The 18725-nt window shown below is 40.5% G+C and overlaps 1 protein-coding gene across 3 annotated transcripts in view; it reads right to left on the reverse strand.

Moving 5' to 3' along the window:
* LOC148065100 (protein sidekick-2-like) overlaps positions 1–18725 on the reverse strand; it is a 190917-nt gene that overhangs the window by 72644 nt on the left and 99548 nt on the right. For all 3 annotated transcript variants that reach the window (XM_087808747.1, XM_087808745.1, XM_087808746.1), the window contains exons 2-5: positions 10779–10941; positions 5260–5366; positions 4989–5136; positions 682–815 (exon numbers count right to left, since the gene is read on the reverse strand). In XM_087808747.1, the coding sequence (XP_087664873.1) occupies positions 682–815; positions 4989–5136; positions 5260–5366; positions 10779–10941 (552 nt within the window). The remainder of the gene's footprint in view (positions 1–681; positions 816–4988; positions 5137–5259; positions 5367–10778; positions 10942–18725) is intronic.

Here is an 18725-nt window from a genome sequence, read left to right on the forward strand (position 1 = left end):
ATTGACCTGACTTCGAAAAAAATCAGTGGAAGACGGAAGACAATGTTTTTTAAAGACTAACAAAAAGTTTAAAAAAAAAGGATTACCATATTCTAAATTAACAAAATCAGGACACTACTATGCAGAAGGAAGTCTTCAACACAATTTGGGAGGCTTTTTGAGTCAGATCGAGGGCTTTCTCTGGGTTTCTTACTTGGTTAAATCCATATTCTGAATCCTCAAAATGAGGACACTACTGTGTGGGGTAAATTCTTCCCTAAATTTTGAGGGTTTACGGGTTGGGTTGAGGATTTTCTCTTTGCGTTTCTTACGTAGTTAAACCCATATTCTTAATTACCAAAAAGACACCCAACCAGACCACCTTGGGATGCTGATCAATAATCACAAAGTTGAGCCGGACAACCCCCCAAAAGAGGACATGTCCCGGTAAAAGTAGACCCTACACTAGTAACCCCAAATTATACTCAATAATAAGTTTCAATTTGGAGAATTCACAACTGGTCTGCACAATTTTAGACCTTAAACTCCAACTATCCATTATTACAATGTACATAAATCCCTCCTGCTGTTTTGCTAATGGATGTTTAGCATTAGCCTATGCTAAGCTACATTCAAAGTAGCTACCAACTTTATTCACCTCATGCCGTCGTATGGTACCTTGAGAGTACGATGTTTACTTACTCTCCACCGTGAGAATCACAGGTTGGCTTGTTTTGTTCTCTCCATTCTTGTCGTTGACGGCCTGGGCGTAGTAGCGACCGGCGTCCGGGGCCACGGTGGACAGGATGACTAGGGTGTAGTCCAGGGTGATGGCGCTGGGAAATACACAAACACACGTCTCAGTTTGACAACTTCCAAAGTAGCAGAACCAACTTGCATCCCCCTCCCAGGACACTTAATTAACCTCACGCTAATAAAGACACTAACCGCTCAAGTTAGCGTTGAGCGCTGGGAAATCAAGTGGTGGCAACAGATTTGGCTGCTCATTAAATAGAGATCCCAAGTAAACCTGTGCTCACGTCCGAATCAGTCCCAACACACACAAACCCACGCAACAAAAAAGGAGCACCAAGATGTATATAAGTAATTAGTCGTACTTTTGCCGGAAAAAAAGGAAAACCCTTTGGGAGAAATGATGCAGGAGAAGCAGGACACAAACACATTTCTCCGGCTCGGCTATACTGTACATAAAACTTTTGAAACAAAAGTTATTTGTGGAAAACTCAACCATTTGACCCTTATAAGAGTTTTAGTCATCTTTTTGGATGTCAAAAAAGGTGTGTGTTGGTTTGTGGGTCCAGCAGGCGTCTTGCAGTTAAAATGTTGCTAGTTTTAACTTCACAATTCAGAACTTTTTATCTTCTAAGAGTCAGTGACATGATGTCGGAAGCATCTTATTGTCTTTAAAGTTCCTAGAATTCGACAATAACATTCTATAAGGACAGTGGAATGACAGAGTTAAGGTGTACACAAGTAAAAAAGGCGCTCTAGAAATAACTATTACTTGCTTACTTACAAGTAGAAAGCCTAAAGAGCCAAAACCCAACTCTTCCCTAGGTTTTTGTTTCACGGTATTTCTCTCCTTCTCCTGCACCTCTCTCTCTTTGAACCCAGCTGAACCGCATACACATTAAAATGGTCGCAGTGTAGAAAAGATGACGATGTCCAACTTGTGTAATATTTTAAAAAGATTGCGATCTCGGAAGTTTAGGCAAAATTGGATTTGCAACCACATTTATTTGCTGATATAGAAAAGAACATGTTTTAATATGAAAATAAAAGTATCAGCCAAAAGATCTTTATGATATCACGTAGTGCAACAGATATATATTTAGCATTTGAATGCAACAAGACAGATTTTGTGGAGGAAACAAGATAATTTAATTCTGAATATTTAGCATATCATGGAGCCTTTAATTGAACTGGGAGTACTTAGCTCGCAAAGGCAAACACCTCTTCGAAAACACCGTTCATTTGCCCTTGCACCATCGAAAAGCTGTCCATCTAAAGTGTGAATGGCCGGATTGGGATTCGTCTGGCGGGCTGGCGCATGTGAGAGAGGGGCCCATTAAACCGGAGCTGACATTAAGCACACGGTCAGATTAGTCTCTGTATCTGACAGCATCCGCCTGATCCGAGCCGGATAAACAGACACAATCCTGGACAATTAGGAGCTGTGGCTCTCTCCGCACCAACAAACACTCGCACGTACACAATCTCCGAAAACGCACACACTCGCCTGTGAATATCAATGCGTCCTGACACAAAGCGAGCAAACAAGCGCTACATGCAGAGTGTCCTGTCAGTGCCGCTCATTGTCACTGAACGCCGCGTCCGAGCTTTACTTCTGATTGCTGAGCTGAATAGCAACTAGACTTTGCTCTCACGGAGCAGTTGTGGTTTCATCCTAATTTCTCTCCGAGAGCGATTTCCCCCTTTTAATACCTGTAGTGAATCATTCTTCTGACAAGCAACTCAAGGTAAAAGTCTTCATGTCAGTTTTGGACATGGCGCTCTTCACTTCCCGCTGAATAATAGATGAGGAGGTGGTTTCTCAACCGGCCGTGGACTGACTACTTCTATTAGGGCTGAGTGGAGAAACCTGGCGTATGACGGAGATTTAACTCCTTGTAATGGCCTTCACAGGCGCACCTGATTGTTTGTGGGGCGAAGCAAAGGATGGCATAGTGTCTCGACGAGTCAAGGCAGAAGTAAAAAAGGTGGGGTCAAATCAGGAACGAAATAGGATATGGCCCAGATATACCCCCACATTTGGCCTTGCCTCCTGAACAGTACCAGACACATTTTGATTTTTTTTCCTCATATACAGTGCATGACATTTACATTTTTTGAGGAGCTTAATAAAAATATATTGCCTTTTTTTTGGCCCTCACAGGAAAAAGTTTGGGGTTTGTGTTATGTTTCCACTGGCCCTGCTAGACACTTTTGTTTTAAAATTCATGTTTTCTCAAGACATTTACGCCGGTATCTTCTCCAAGGACGCCTTGTCAGTGACGTAGCTTCCTTTTAGCGTCATCCACATCACTACTTTAAGGTTGGAAAGTGTCCATCGATCCACACTCAATTTCATGGCCGCATAACATTTTCGCACACTGCTCAATGTAGACACACTTGTGTACTGAAAATATTAAGTGTAAGTGCAGAAGTGCGCAATTTGAGACACAGCCCAGGGGTGTTTGATTTGAGTCGGTACTTCCTTGTCGAAATTTGAGCACTGCACAAGTAAGTGTACTGTAAAGCAGTGCACTTATAGAGATGTGTGCGATTTCAGACAACACTGGAGGACTTGGTGAACCTTTTCATTAAGGTTGGCTCCTTCCAATTCCCACTGGAACTTTTCAGATCCAACATGCCATTCTCACGTCTACCAACCCTACAATCTACTATCATACAAACGCCATGTTTGCTTCTTGTGTTGGGAGTTGTAATGATAACTCTTCAGTGAATCCATTTTGTTTGACAGGTAGCGACATACAGCTGTAACTATTCATTCAATCACCTGCCACCTGCTTATTAGCCTGTCAGTTCCAGCATTTTGAGTCCAAATGTGTAGAAAACAATGCTGTGTCTCAAATCGAATACTTCTCTTGGTGCACTGGCGGTTAGTGTGCATCAGGATAGTGTACGTACTAACTAGTACGCAAATTCTCAACAGTATGTCTCAAATCAATCACACTGCCGCTACCACTAACCGGAAATGACGCGACACCTTCTTCTTCTACTACTATTTAACGATGATTTCAACCAGCTATAGGAAAACCTGCTGGCAGCAGTTTTGCAAGTTACGATCAAGAAATACGAGAAAGGAAATATTTGCAAGATATTTACGCCGGTAACAGCACCGAAGACGTGTCATCCTCCTACTACTGGCTGAAAATGCACCTAAAAATGCACTGACACTAGTGACGTAACTTTTGTTTACAACGTCTACGTCACTAAGATGGCGGCCATATAGGATAGAAAGTGTCCATCGATCCACACTCAGTTTTGTGGGTGTTGTAGTACGACAATTTAGTGTGCATGGCGCACTACATTTCGCATACTAAGAATTGAGACGCACTAATGCACTAAAAAAAGTTTAAGCAAGCAAGTATGTGATTTGAGACACAGTTCTATGCTGGTGACGTTAATCATATCTTTGTTCTTTTGTGTTTCCTGGTGCTTCAGAATTTCTATGTGATATTATCAAAGTGTTCGTGTCAGTGACGTCACCCATTTAGTCCGGCTAAAATACTAACTTCCGAGTATCGTTCTGATGGAAACGCAATTAAAACGGTTAAGCGTCGAGCGTAGAATAAAATAATCAAATCCTCTATAATAGACGAATATATGAGTTGAAGTTTGTAAGGATGTTTCATTACCGGCCTTGCTTATGATTCACATAAGTTGGGGTGATGTCATGAATTCATTAGGAGCGAACCAAAGAGCTGAGTCACAGCAATTAAAGAAAACATTCTCCAGTCTTCCGCTTATTTGAAAGATGTTTAAATGACACAACGAAGATTGCTGAAACATATGCATTCCGACATCACTTCCCGACCCCCCCGCCCCCCCCTACCCTTCACGCCCGGGGTGAGCGCTGTCACTCAAACCTATCATCAATTGAGGCCTTTTGTCCAATTTTGTCTAATTGGCTCCCCTGCTGCCTGCTTTATCTTTACCCTTCAATCATTCCGCCTGCACAGTCAATAGGGGTGATATAATAACCGTCTTCATCACGGAGAGGTGATTCAGTGATGAACATGGAGCCTGCACCAACATCGCCTCATCAACTATTCTGCTCAACTTCACTCCCGGTGTGTGTGTGTGCAGGGCGGGAGGGGGAATGGAGAGAAATCTGAGAGTGGTATTGAACTTCTTCTTCTTCCTTTCTGAAGTGCAAAAAGTGGCACATTCACCTACAACTCAAGGATTCTAACACACAAAAAAAAGAGCACATGCCACTTTCGCTCCAAGGTAAGACTTACATGCGGCTGCTTGAAGGAATCTTCCGCCCGTCTCTGAACCAGGTGATCTGTGGCTTCGGGAAGCTGAGGATGCGGGGGGCCTGGATGAGAGCGCCTTCCCCTTGAGACACAGTTTGAGACCTCTCACCCTCCACAAAGCCACTCATATCTGTAGGACAAAAAGGAGACAAAGAGTTTGTGGTAAAAGTCGTTGGACGGGGGGCATCTGTTTGCTGAAAACTATATTATAAAACCAATCCATTCACGGTGAGTCATCTTTGGAATGACTTACATGCGACCTGAACCTCGGTGCTACACTGCATGATGGCGCCCACTCGGTTTCTGACGATACATCGGTAGTGGCCAGCATGGGATCGGTCCAGGGTCGGGATCAGGTACCTGATGGGAACAGAAATAGGATTAGCATGAAAGTAGCTTTTTGGTTTTCAACATCACAGTTCTTCAGAGTCATTTCTCTTCTCAAGTCGCTTTTTCTTTTGAGTACCACCACATTTCTTTGCAGTATTCCCTGAAAGTTTTCTGAGCATATGGTTGGTGGAAGTTCCCCCATGCTTCTCTGATCTCCCTTCTCTGATATAAACTCAAATAACATTCCTGCAAGTGGTTATTTCTGGCTCTCAAAACGACGAACATAATGTCTTTGTAGCGATTTTTGATTTCCCATAACACCTAATTTCCCCCTAGACATGTTTACAAGCAAATATATCTTTTTACTGTCGGATTGTTTTACTTTTGGAATTTCAAAGACCATCAGGTTTGGCAAATCTTCTTCGCTTTGTCGTAGAGATACGGTTTGTTGGCAAGAACGTTTCCTAACATGACATGTTGTTTGCTACTACAGTTATCAGTCTATTTAGTGGATATTTTATTTGTACTTTCCAGTGCATGGTGGCTGAGTGCAATCGCCTCACAGCAAGAAGGAAGCAGGTTCACTTCCCAGTTGGGGGGAGGCAATTCGTGACCTTTCTGTGAGGGGTTTCTATGTTCTCCCTGGGTTGCGTGGGTTTACTGCAGGCACTCCAGTTTCCTCCCACAGTCCAAAAACATGCAGAGGTTGATTGAGAACTTGGGGAAATTGTCCATAGGGCAAGTGCCATGTGACAGACTGACCCCATGTTCAGAATAAGCGGTAGAAAATGAATGAACTATTCTTTTGGGACAGTAGGCTTTACCTTAGAGTTACCTCAGTGCATACATCTTGCCGTACCACCAACTACAGCTTGGTCAATTGTTTGCTAGAAATCAAACAATGGCTGAGTAAAAAAACGTTTGTAGCTAAATGGGGACGCCTGATGATAAATCTCCAGGGTTTAGGGTGATTTAGGAAAGTCTGAGCCTGAGAAACCTGGGTGTTGTATGGGACACTGCAGAAAACTAACCAGAAACTGTTTCCTTCAACTGAGAAAGATCTCTAAATATAGAAAAATGATGTCACAACACAATCTGGAGTTTATAATCCATGTGTTTGTGTCTTCTTGAATTGACTATTTTTGTGTTTAAACAAGAATGAGCTGACTCGCTTGCAGTTAATACAAAACTCTGCAGCAACAATTCTAACCCGCTGTAGTAGAAGAACTCACATTTCTGGCTGCCAGTGTCTTGATTTTTTTAAGTAAATTTTTTAACTGTGTGATGTTTGTGATTGTATAAGCGCTTTGGGACCCTGGTCTAGAAAGGCGCTCTGGAAATAACCATTACTTACTTACTACAGAGGATAGAGTTTATTTATAGACATCGGACATAGTTTTGAGAATTCGATCGCAATTACTGTATGTACCAGAGCAAAGTGAATCACAGCCTCCTGTCAAATCTGAGCGGCATAGAAGGACCCCACTGGGCTCTACGAATGGGTGGTTTGTAATAAGAAAACGGCCACTCAATGGACTGACAAAAGCTTCTCAATTATATTTCGAATGATAAAAAGGGTTATGAATAAAAAACGTATGCTGGTGGAAATGAGGGACTCGGTGGAGGTCTTCTTTTTTTTTTAGGTTTATCGTCACTGAAGATGATGTATTTCCGTTTTAATCGAAAAATGCACTTTGTTGTTGGTGCTCCAGTGCAAATAAACTGGCCAAGAGACATTTTACAAACACAAAAGGATTTGCGAATGAGGGCAAATGTAATAATCGTCAGTGTGAAATGAAAGCAGCGTTTTCAATTTGAGACTCAATAAGGCGCACACTTCTGCTCCTCTGACTATCATAATTGAATAAGGACCCCAAATGCAATCTTGTATCTTCAGTCAGTCGAGTCAAATCATACACTGGTACGTAAGTCCGGGGCGAGCTCGCCCCCCCACCTCCCCACTCCCTTGACATACATTAATGTCTAATATGTGTGTGAAACACTAGATAACCCCAGAGCTGAGCCTTTTGTTTAATTGGTTTGCCGGAGCCACTTAAGAGTGTGGAGTCCGCCCCTGCCATGTTCCCCCTGCACTGCGCTCCGGAGTTAAGGGGGTGCTGCTGTGTGATTAAATAGATTCCAGTTCTGTTCTTTGATCAGGCCTGGTCAGGAATAATAAGCAAAGGGGGTCGGCCCTGCGAGGCAAAGCAGCGACTATGCCGAGCGAAGACAGCAGCTCGGAGGATGGAGGAGACGAGGGATTGAGACGAAGGTGTGGGGAAGAGGTAGCAATCAGACGCTGCCACCTGAGAGTGTCTGCTCACGTCAAACAAGTAGCAACAAGAAGCTGGAATTATATGGAAAAAGACTCGACTACGGTCGGTGACTGTGAACTGAGAATACACACAAACACACAGATGATTTGTTAGTGGATCCTGCAGAATGTACCAGAAATCCCAGGATGAGTTGTATGTGTAGAAACTTAAGAATCTGTCATTAAAATTTGAGTCAATGGGTCCAAGAATGGTACTCTGTTGTTTTTTTTTAAGTGGTCCATGAGAGACCACCTAGCCCTTGCATTGTGAAGGCACGACAACAAATGCGTTTTGAGCTATCCCTTGTGTTGTTGTCTCTGGGTCGAGGTGATCGGCATATGTTTTGCTGGAAGCCAGGAAGGTCGTTCACCTCTACTCTGAGATAAACTACAAAAAAAATCCAATTGTTTGTTTCAAAGAAAAGACATTTCATTAAAAAAATGAAAAAGTTTAATTAATTACACATATAGGGATTCATTTTTATCTTATTCAATTCACAGATTTTGGTAAATAAATAATTGGAATTGCACCACCAAGGCTCAAAGGTTTGAAATATATGAACACAGAATCTCCAAAATTTCTAGGGAGTCAGTGAAGTGCAAAAAAAAACAACACTTTTTTTGTTGGAGAGAAGCTTGGCTCAGCTCCTAATACTCATAATGAAGAAAATCTTTGGAATTGTCTCTTCGTTCATTTTAGAGTTATGATACTAAATCATGATCTCATGAAAACCGAAGGAAGATGAATGAACTACCACTTGCTGCACAGTGACAAGGCTATTTAAAAATATAAGGAAAAAATAGGACTCTTGTACTTGTCATCGTGAACTGTGTGTCGTGATGTGGAGTAAAAAAAAAGGATGTTTAAGCCGACTTGAAGTTGTCACATAGCTGCGTCAAACATAAACTTCCACAGAAGAGCTTAACTCTTCTTTCTGGAAAAGAGCCAATTAAGGTTGTCTTCCTTTTTCACAGTTTTACGAGCAAATCTAATCCGAAACTAGACTTGAATTTAGACTGGGACCTTAATTCTAATTTGTTTCAGATGTTGTTTTCAATCGTTGGTGATTCGGGATAAGAAATTGTTATTGACAATTAATAAAAGGAGCAAACTCAATGTGCTTCTTTCAACACATTTCATATATAATCTTTCGTATCAAACACTGAACTAAACATATCTTAGCTTTGTTTATTCAATCAGAGCCAACATCTTTACCGAGATGTACAGAACGTGAATATCCAGTTGACAAGAGTGCCTCTGAAGGTACCTATAAAATAATTGTAATATTTTTATACTTCCACTGACTTTGGGTCCGACCCCCAACAGACCCACTTTTTCAGATGCCACTTGGGAGATGACAGGTAGTCTGCACTTGCAGAGTGAAAACAGCTCTTGCAAAATAGACAGGTAGCATCAAAACATGGGCAGCCATTGACTACAAACCACCTCCAAAACACTCAGTCCATCTTCCCCTCTGCTCTGTGGCACATACACTGATGCATTCAGGTACATTGGAACTTTAAGGGCAACTAATGTGTTGATTTAAGTGTCTCTTAAACAGATCTTGGACCTCTATTGTACTCATCAGCATGTCTCTGTTCTTTTTTTTCTCCTGGAGATTAAATCTTGTTTACCATAACCATTCCCACTCTGCTGTGATTGGTCAAGCATCGAGGTTTTTTTTCACAGCACGTCTCCACGTCCATGGGACTCGTTGTATAAATAAAGCGGGCTGTGATTATGGCTGCCCGGAGGAGGAGTGAAGCCATTAGTGCGTCATAATGGACTCCACACTTGTAACCTTTCGTTCGCTGAGATTTTAGACGGGGGAGAATTTATAAAATAGTAAGTTAAAAACATGGTCATGATGAGAGACTTACTTCATCTTGGAGAGGAAGATTTCAATATTTGAAACATGTGGGTGAGTCAGGAAAGTTTTCACATTAGTTGCCTTTTAACTAACATCAACTTTGCTCAGTTCTTGACCACAACCTTTGTTGCCCTTACGAATAAGACCATTTGTTTGTGATACGCTGCAAAGTTTACCAGTACTTGCGTCCACTTCTGGTTTTGTTTGAGTTAAGAGGTCTCACAGTTGTTGGTTTTTTGAAAAAAAAACAACGAATCACTTATTTAATATTGCTTCACAGGAATGGCCGCTCAGGCAGGTTGTCATCTTTAATGTTCAAAAGATTACACAGATACACAACTTTCAGATGTTGTTTGAAGCCGGTGAATCGGGCGAGGCAGGCTGTGCGAGGAATGTTAAGAAAAGAGAAACTTGAGGAGTCCTGCTCATCATTCGATGCTTGTTACAGACACCGGGGTTTGCAGGAAAATGTGTAATCATCTATGAATTTCATTGGCTTCCTTCGCAACATATTAAACTTGATATCGGTGTGTTAATTCTTTTTATAATGATTTCATCTCGCCACGGCTTCGGATGATGAGCAATTTGCAGAAGGCGTACGCTTATCCTTCAACCGCGAGATGAGGATAAAGACATGCTTGCCCTCTAGATAGTTCTCATTGAAGGTATTATCAAGTGTTGTGTCATTCAACACATTACATTACCATGGCCTCCAGCGACACTCCACGTAGACAATGTAGTTAGAAACAATAAAGCTTAGCCTTGATCTGAATGACTAATGCAATCGCACAGAGATCTATTGAGTAAGCTCGGACATTATTCGAAATCCCTCAATATCATCACACCGTGACTCTTGACCTTATAAAACACCTTGTCAGAAGTGGATTCATGGCCCTGACCGGCGTTATCAGAGAGATTTGTCCGAGCGTCCTTGAAGCGGTATGAAGATGCATACGGCTTAATTTATTCAAAAGATATGCAATCCCGATGATGGACGGACGTAAAAGATCCACAGGGGACACAAAGTCTGCAATCGACACCTCTGAGGATTAAAACACATCCTTACGGGAGAGTTGGCAAAACAAATACATGTGACAATCCCAAACATCCCGTGGGAGGAACGTAATCTTGAATAATTCGATTGAAATTAAAAGCAGGATGTGAGCAATTACCTTCAATGAGCAGCTTGTGTGTGAAGCTCATTATAGCGAAAATAAAAATGATAATAATCCAGCGGGGGAAAGCGGGAATATCTACCTGTATTCCAAGGAGAAGCGAGTGAGTTCGGTGCCGTTGTAGATCCATTTGAATTCCAGTGGCCAACTGCCTTCCGCCATGCAGGTCAGGACCAGACGGTTTCTCTCCAAATGGACCTGAGTCTGCGGAGGTTCCATGTTGAAGTAAGGCGGGACATCCTCCACTGTGAAGACAGAGATTAGGGTACATGATTAAAAAGGGAGTGGCTTTGGGGGGGGGGGCCACAATTGAGTTATGAGAAGACACAACATGATTTTTAGCAATTCGAGTCTCAGGGAGTGAACCATTTCCATTCCTCCCCGGCGCTGATTGAAGGTCAAGCGAAAAAAGGCCTGCCAAATAGACTCGTGAGGCGAGTTGTCACCGGGAAAAATACCCAGCTAACTCTTTCGTTTCAAATTGAAATGTGCTGGCAAAGAGGTGGATGAGAGATTGGTGGCAAAGGAGTGTAAATGAACACTTCCGTAGCCCTCGATCAGTAAAGTAGGATTGGAGGATGCAAAGAAGGGAGCTGGAGCTGAAGGAGCAGAGCTGGGTTGGGGGGAATTGAGAAAAAAAAGCAAATGGAGAACAAAATACAGCAATTTCTCAGGAAAAAGATTGCAGGCAAGTAGGAAGAAGAGAGAGTGAGTAACTAGAAAGCCGGTGGGAGTGGAGCGGTCGAGTCTGCTTTGGAAAACACAAAGTTACTCAGCCTTAAACCCCTTTTTCTCTGACAGGATGAGTTATACTCCATGCCTCACTTCATTTATCTTTATAGTTCCCTAATGCAGCCAGATTATACACGCCCCATCCGCAACAGTGCACACGGCCACGCCGCCGCCTGAGGAAAAAAAAAATAGACTACAAGGTGATACATCGGGGTCCACTGGCGAGCTTTTTGACAAAGCACTTTCATTTACGCGGGGGTTATGTCCGTGCTCGCTTCTCAGTCAACCGGGTCATCGGAGGTTGAGAGGTTTCTAGAAAAGTGGACACGTTTTACTTCTTGGAATCGGAAAAACAACAAGAAGAGGCGGGTACAAGGTAATACTTCAGAGGAGTTCATTTCAGTGAACACAGGAGTTCATAACTATGTGCATTTACCGTGGAGGCATTGAGAGGTTCCTGTGCTGGTCAAGGGGTTTCAAACTCTTTTCAGGGGAGTCTAAACTCTCTGTGACCAATGGTGTCAGAAGTGGGATGACTTGGTCCTTATAGGCGTTTAATGGATATAATAATTGAGGGACCCATAAGATGGTCGAGAGTATTTACTGTCGGTGTCTTTAAGGTTCAATGTGGACATATGTTAAAATATAAAGACGAGCTGCCTGCTATATAAGCTCTGTCGTTCCAGTCCGTGGTGTCAACTCAAACACCCATCTATGCTTTTGCAATCCAATGATTTTTGTAATATGAGTTTTCCTAGTCTGTCGTTTACCTTACAATAAACTATTCTATCTTGAATTATATTTTCTTTGTTTGTGTGTTTTATTCTGTAATTGTTCTGGAAATGTACGTCTTGTTTGTCCATGTGTTTATAAATTGTTGACGAGTCAAGGTTCGATTTGGACATATGTTCAACGACAACCACGTCTACATATGGTCACTAGTGATGGTCTGATGAAGCTTCATGAAACGGTGTCATGTTGTTTAGAGGTCAGTAGGTGGCGCCATCAGTTTAAAAATGATGTAATGTTTCAGTAGAACAGTTGTTCAAAACAAAGGAAAATAGTGCAGAGACCGCCATCTAGTGGATTCTGAAAATAATGACACTGCTTCGTGAAGATGCATCAGACCATCACTAGTAAGAATCACGTGTCTTTGTTTGGTCAATTTACATCAGATTTTCTTCTTGTTATGTTACTTAATGTATCAACTATAATGAAAATAATGTGTTGATATCCAAATGAAGGAAGTCAAGGAGGTGAGGTCATGGGTCCGTCCGGGGATGAAAGTATATGTAAATGTACATCGTTGCTTCGGAAGAAATGAATCCAAAAGTAAACACATTTGTCATTGAACGGAAAACTTTCTGCAAGCAGAGGAGGGGGGGATGACGTTCTTTTCATCCTCCTACAGAGATGTCCTCAACGCTTTCCCAAGTCCCTCGCACAGAATAACAACGAAAAGAATTGTAGTACGCCTTGATCGCCTTAACGTCTTAAACGCTTTGTGTTTTCGCCAAGCATCGACGTGACAATCACTTCCATTATTTCATGAGTTTCACGACAGTTTTTTTTTTCTTCTATTCTCGCCTTCCATTTCTTTCTCGTCGTGATTTTTTTCTGATTCTCTGAACTCTGAATATCGCTATTAAATTTACTTTCCATTCACGGGTTCTGAACATTCAAAGAAACTTTAAAAAATGAATAACTTTTGAACATCTCCCGAGGTGAAATTATCAATTCATTAAACCACAAATTATCTCTTCACAGTTTGTTAATATTTAATGGTTTCCAATGAGAAGATCATATAATAATTGCAAAAATGTTTATATGATCTCACTGCCAGTCACCATTGCATGACCATTATGTATTGTTTTGAGTGTTTATTAAATATTTACCTTGGACAGATGATGAAGAGTGAAAATCCTTTTCATTTTTCTATTTTCAGTAAATCAAAAACAATTTTCTCCAAAAAAAAATAAGTTTATATTTCAATAAAATCCTCACAAGACAATTTTGGCACTTGTTACCTGTGCAACTCTTTCTCTGGACTGACAGAGGTCGTGACCTAAGACAAACCTGGCCCAGACTGTAGCCCCACCCACCCTTGGACAAATCCATTTCATAATAATAAATTAACCAAAGATTATCTTTTTTAGTGACAAATGTAAATGAACAAGCAAACAAAAAGCCATACCACGCCATAGAAAATACAAACAAAACACCTCCTGTTGGAGAACAAACAACAAATTAAAGATCACTCATAAAACACCCCCGTCTAAATGGAACATGCCACTAACCACACCCTAAAACCCCCCTATTTTAACCGAGTGGTTTAGTCCCTCTGGTTTTCTTCCACAAACCAGGACATGGTGAGTACGTGACTGATTGTTTGAAACAATACATGCACATATAAATGGTGAGGTATTTATCTCTGACATAATTTTGCTTAAATGCTTCAGAATCAGAACTTTGTATTGCCATATTATACGATTTGTTGTGAATTGCATCGGATGCATACATTCATTTTTAATTAACACAACTTAATTCTTGTATGAGTGATCAAGTGTCTTTTTAGGAATTCAATTAAATTGTAAAAATATGAAGGTTGTACCTTGTTCGGAATAAACTCTGTGGTGTCGATTATATAAGAATATAAATACTGTCTAAACAAAAACGAGTTGGCCTATTCTTCAATGTTTAGTTCTACCACCAAATAATGTATTTTATTGTGGCTAATACCAAAATATACAATTGTGTCTGCTCGAGGCTGCTCTATAATTCTTGTTTTGACACGCAAATGATCCACAATCCTTTTATCGACGCATCCCGTTGACCGATGCGCTTCATTAAAAACACAGTTTGGTGCCTCAACATTCAGTTCGAAAGACTCCTGGTAACGGTTACGTGAATTTCTTAAAGCGATACGCGCCGACGCATCGTTGTTGCCGGACCCATCAACAGGATACACTAACAGAAAAGCAAATGATACTTTCAATGCGTGAGTGTCACAGTTTACTCTGTGACAGGTACTTATTTATTAAGTATTGTAGCCTTTTGTGTTATATATTAAATACATGTTCAGATAAAGAAAGTGTTCTTGCTTGTAATTTTATTTTGTTTCTGACCCTTTTATTTTGCACAACACTCAGTTAACACTAAGCACTAAATACGAGCTGTCTGCTACATATTCCCTGTCGTTCCAGTCCGTGGTGTCAACTCAAACACCCATGCTTATTGTGATCCAATTATATTTGTATAATTTAAGTTTCCTAATCCCTTGTTTTCCTTACTATTCACTTTGCTACGTTGAATTTTATTTTCTTTCTTTGTATGTTTTATTCCGTGATTGTTCTGGAAATTTACTTCTTGTTTGTCCGTGTGTTTATAAACGTTGGCACTGCTAGGATCCCACGGCGAACACTTTCTCTGTGACAGCAGCTTTGATTGTTTGTTTTGTTTTTTCCAAGTCTGTGTTTACTGTCCTGCTCATCCACTCGCCTGAAGGCTTTCTCAGTTCTTGCCCTTTCACTTAAGGTGACTCACTCGCACGCCTGAATGCTAAAGCCTCGTCACCTCCCCTCCTCGTGCCGAATGCAAGTTGGCGCCCAACATTTTTTTACTGGGCAGGCTTGCGTTTTGGGTGAAAGTCAGGGCGGCCTGATTGACGCCGTGAATACAAGATCGACGCGGCAGCCGTGCCAACATACACAAAAAGAAATACTGCGAATATGGGTTGTTTAAAAATAAAGGCAGCAACATTGTTTTTTTTTCGATCCCTGGTTTGGGATTTCTCGACTTGCCATCCCTGCTTCAACATCTATTGTCCAAAAAAAACCTCCAAAGACTCTTGAAAATGATTCCTGTCTGAGCCCAAATGGAGGAGCCATTTCTATTTTTGCCAGGCGGGAATCAGCGCCTGGCTTTGCTGTAATTCCATCCGCCAGTAAATGCATTTGCACTTGACACACATAGCGCACCAAAAACATTTGCTGAAACACACGACTTCCCTTTTTTTTTTTCCCAGCTGTTTTATAGGCTGGCTGGCTACGAGCACTTTAGCGACGTGGCTCCATCAACTGGGAGCTATTAGAGACTCACAGATGCAAAACCTGGCAAAGAGACTCCCGGATGAAAGAAATGTGCTTAAAGATTCACTTGCTGGTGTTGAATTGCCGAACAGGTTTTTTTTTTTTTTTTTTTAGTGCGACGTAATCATCCGGCTTTTTTAGAGTCGCAGACTTGAGTTTGTTACCATCTGCTACCGACATATGTCTACCGGGATGTCGCGACAATAGGTCATGCATGATCTACTCTGCTTACATCAGGTATGCTCTATTCAATCACCCCAAACATCTTGCTCACTGCAAGAAAATGGCAAAAAAAAAAAAGGAATCGCTTGTCATTCTTTTCACACTCAATGTGCTACGAACAATTTTTTTTTTTTTTCAAAAGCATATTTTTAAAGTTCAGATCACATCCCCAGGTGAGGCCGAACCTCTGGCTATGACTTTATTCATGTAGCTTTCGAGAGAGAAGATGTAATGTGACGGCGCTCATTCATTTTCATGTCTCTGATTCCCCGACAGACGGACGAGCACTCGAACACATCTTAGTCGCCAATTACCCTCTGTGTTCTACTGTGAGAGTAAAGAAGAAGCTTTGTCGGACATTTTAAGCAGCAGGTTGGAGTCGTTTTTGGTTGACTTGATATGACAAAATAAGCAATTCATATAGGTTTTGTTTAAATACCGGGACTAAACAGAACCCAAAACCATGCTTGAAGAAATAATGCAAAATTGGTATAACAACTTCAAGAAACATAATGATAAAATGACAATCAAATATTATATATATATATATACATATATATACATATATACTTCACGACTATATATTTAATGTTTAATACATGCTGAAAGTTTATAATTATTCTATTTAAAATTATACTGAAATACCGCAGCTAACTCTGTTGCTTTTTCTGTCTTTTTAGTACCATTTATGTTTGAACCCATTATGATATTACTACCCTGAAGTGTACTGGCAACCTTTCCAGAGTGTCCAACATTTCTCACTCAATTGAGATAAGTTTGGCTCCAGTATTCATGAACCCATAACTGTACTCGAACTGTTTTTGTACTACGGACCGGTTTAATGTCAGGATTATATTCACATTCTGACGTTCAGATAGAAAAAAGTAGATAAACAATAGCATGACCTGAAGAAAACTCAAGAAAACTACAATTAAGTGCATGAAAAATAACATCTCAGCAAGAGCGCTGGACTGGTTACAACAAGATGTTTGTGGATTTGCTTCTACGTATGTTTGATTGTATGCTGACGATGGTGTTGTGTATGTGTGCGTCTTCTAGCCTTAAGATACTTTAATTGTACCAATTCGTGTTTAAGTAGTATTTATATGGAACGAGCACTCTGAAGCAGAAGTTTTCTTTACTAGAGTTTATGTTTTACTCATTTTCACTAGTCAAGAGTCACATTCCTTTAGAGAAATGTATATATATTTTTCTAAATGAAATCCCTTTAAGGCATTAATAATTAACAGAAGATAATTAGATTTGCTTTTTGTGCGGCCGGGTAACGACTGTCTCATCGACCGGTATAAGTTACTGTACCAGGGGTTGGGGACCACTGTTTTAGAATAACAAAAGTTGAGTAACTACATTCAATATCCTGCTGGACTTTTTACAATCTTAGTAGTAAATATCAGATTGAATACATATTGTCAAAACATTTGAAATATGGCTTTTGTTTTGAAAACAAAGAAACCCATTAAATCAAAGGCACTGAGACTAAGCACCAGAAAAGATGCTGACTATCGTAGAAACGGTGAAACGCCTGGCAGGAGAGCCTGGAGAGGGTTTCAAAAAGGCTTTTAATACATAATATAAGAATAATAAAAAATAAAAATCTACTTTTTTCCTTTTTTTTAAACAATTATCGAACAAGCTTTTAATTGTAATAGTAAAAATCATTTAGTAATTGATTAAATACTTTTAATAAAAAAATCTGTTCTCATGGAAAAAAGGGGAAAGGTTTAAGCCAATTGTTTAAAGATGCACAACATTAATAATTGTATAGTATTGAGTGGACATTAAACTTCAAATTAGTAAATTAAAAACCTAATTAAAAGTTTATTTACTATTCCCACCACAGAGATATTGGATGCTTCAGTAATTGGCCTCAAAATTAAAGTCAAGTGTTTGGTATCACTCGACAAGCAATTAAAATGACCAACTAAAGTAAATACAAATACGCTTATTTGAGTTCTGGTTGTATACAGAAATATTTTTTTGTCTAGAAATATCAAAATATAAATTGTTAGTAACAGTCCAAGAGGTATGTACTTTAGATGCGCATCTTTACCACTTGAAAAGGTTGCTAAAATTCCCTCAGAAAACTCATAATTAAGCGCAATAAAGTTACTTTAGAAGTATTTTGTACAGTTCCTAGAACACATTTACACATTTTGAATCAAATATGAACAGTTTAATGAAATCCAATTTGCCTTGATTGAATGGTTTTTGTGACATTTTATCGTAATAATAAAAAAAAAAGCTTTTTCATATTTGTACAAGTCGATGCTTTCAAGTGATGATAATAAAAATAAAAAACTGCGCAAGGTCAGCATCCGCCGCCGTGAAGCAAGGGTTATCTATTTCCCTATCCAATTTAAAATTCACAGCTGAGCTATATTTTTTAACGGGGGCGCTGAGGGGGAATGGAGAATTCAACATCTAGTTCCCGGGCGCTATAATGAAAAACTCCCAAACTGGAAGTGACTCCTCTGGACTTAGAGAGAACTCCTATGACTGATGACCACAAACAGTTCTCAGATGTGAAGGCAGAAGCAATTTCGCTGCACATTGGTCTCTGGGATCTAATGAGTTTCTAACAGAGAACCTCTTGTTCGACCCTCATTCCTGTGTTGCTTTTCATCACTGGTCATTGAACCTCTCAGCAAAAACACCGCTGATGCGTGTTGTTGCTGCTACACATGTGGTGCCACGGGCGCGGGATTTATGTGCTTTTAGCACTTCGATTAAGACTATTGATGGATCCCTGGTGTCCCTTTTTTTTTTTTTTTGCGGGTTAACCTTTTTCCTTCCGAGCGGCTTCTGTCACCTGGACGCTTTCTTGTGCGTCTCCCGATAAAAAGAATGATGCCGTGCGGAGATAGATTTTTTTTTTTCATGACGAGAGCACAATGGCAGTCGGTGACAGCGTGTCCGACTGAATACTGATCACTGTCGTCCTGCTACAGTTTCTAAAAGCGACAGAA

The sequence above is a fragment of the Callionymus lyra genome, chromosome 15, assembly GCF_982586985.1.
Source record: "Callionymus lyra chromosome 15, fCalLyr1.hap1.1, whole genome shotgun sequence".
Classification (NCBI taxonomy): Eukaryota; Metazoa; Chordata; class Actinopteri; order Syngnathiformes; family Callionymidae; genus Callionymus; species Callionymus lyra.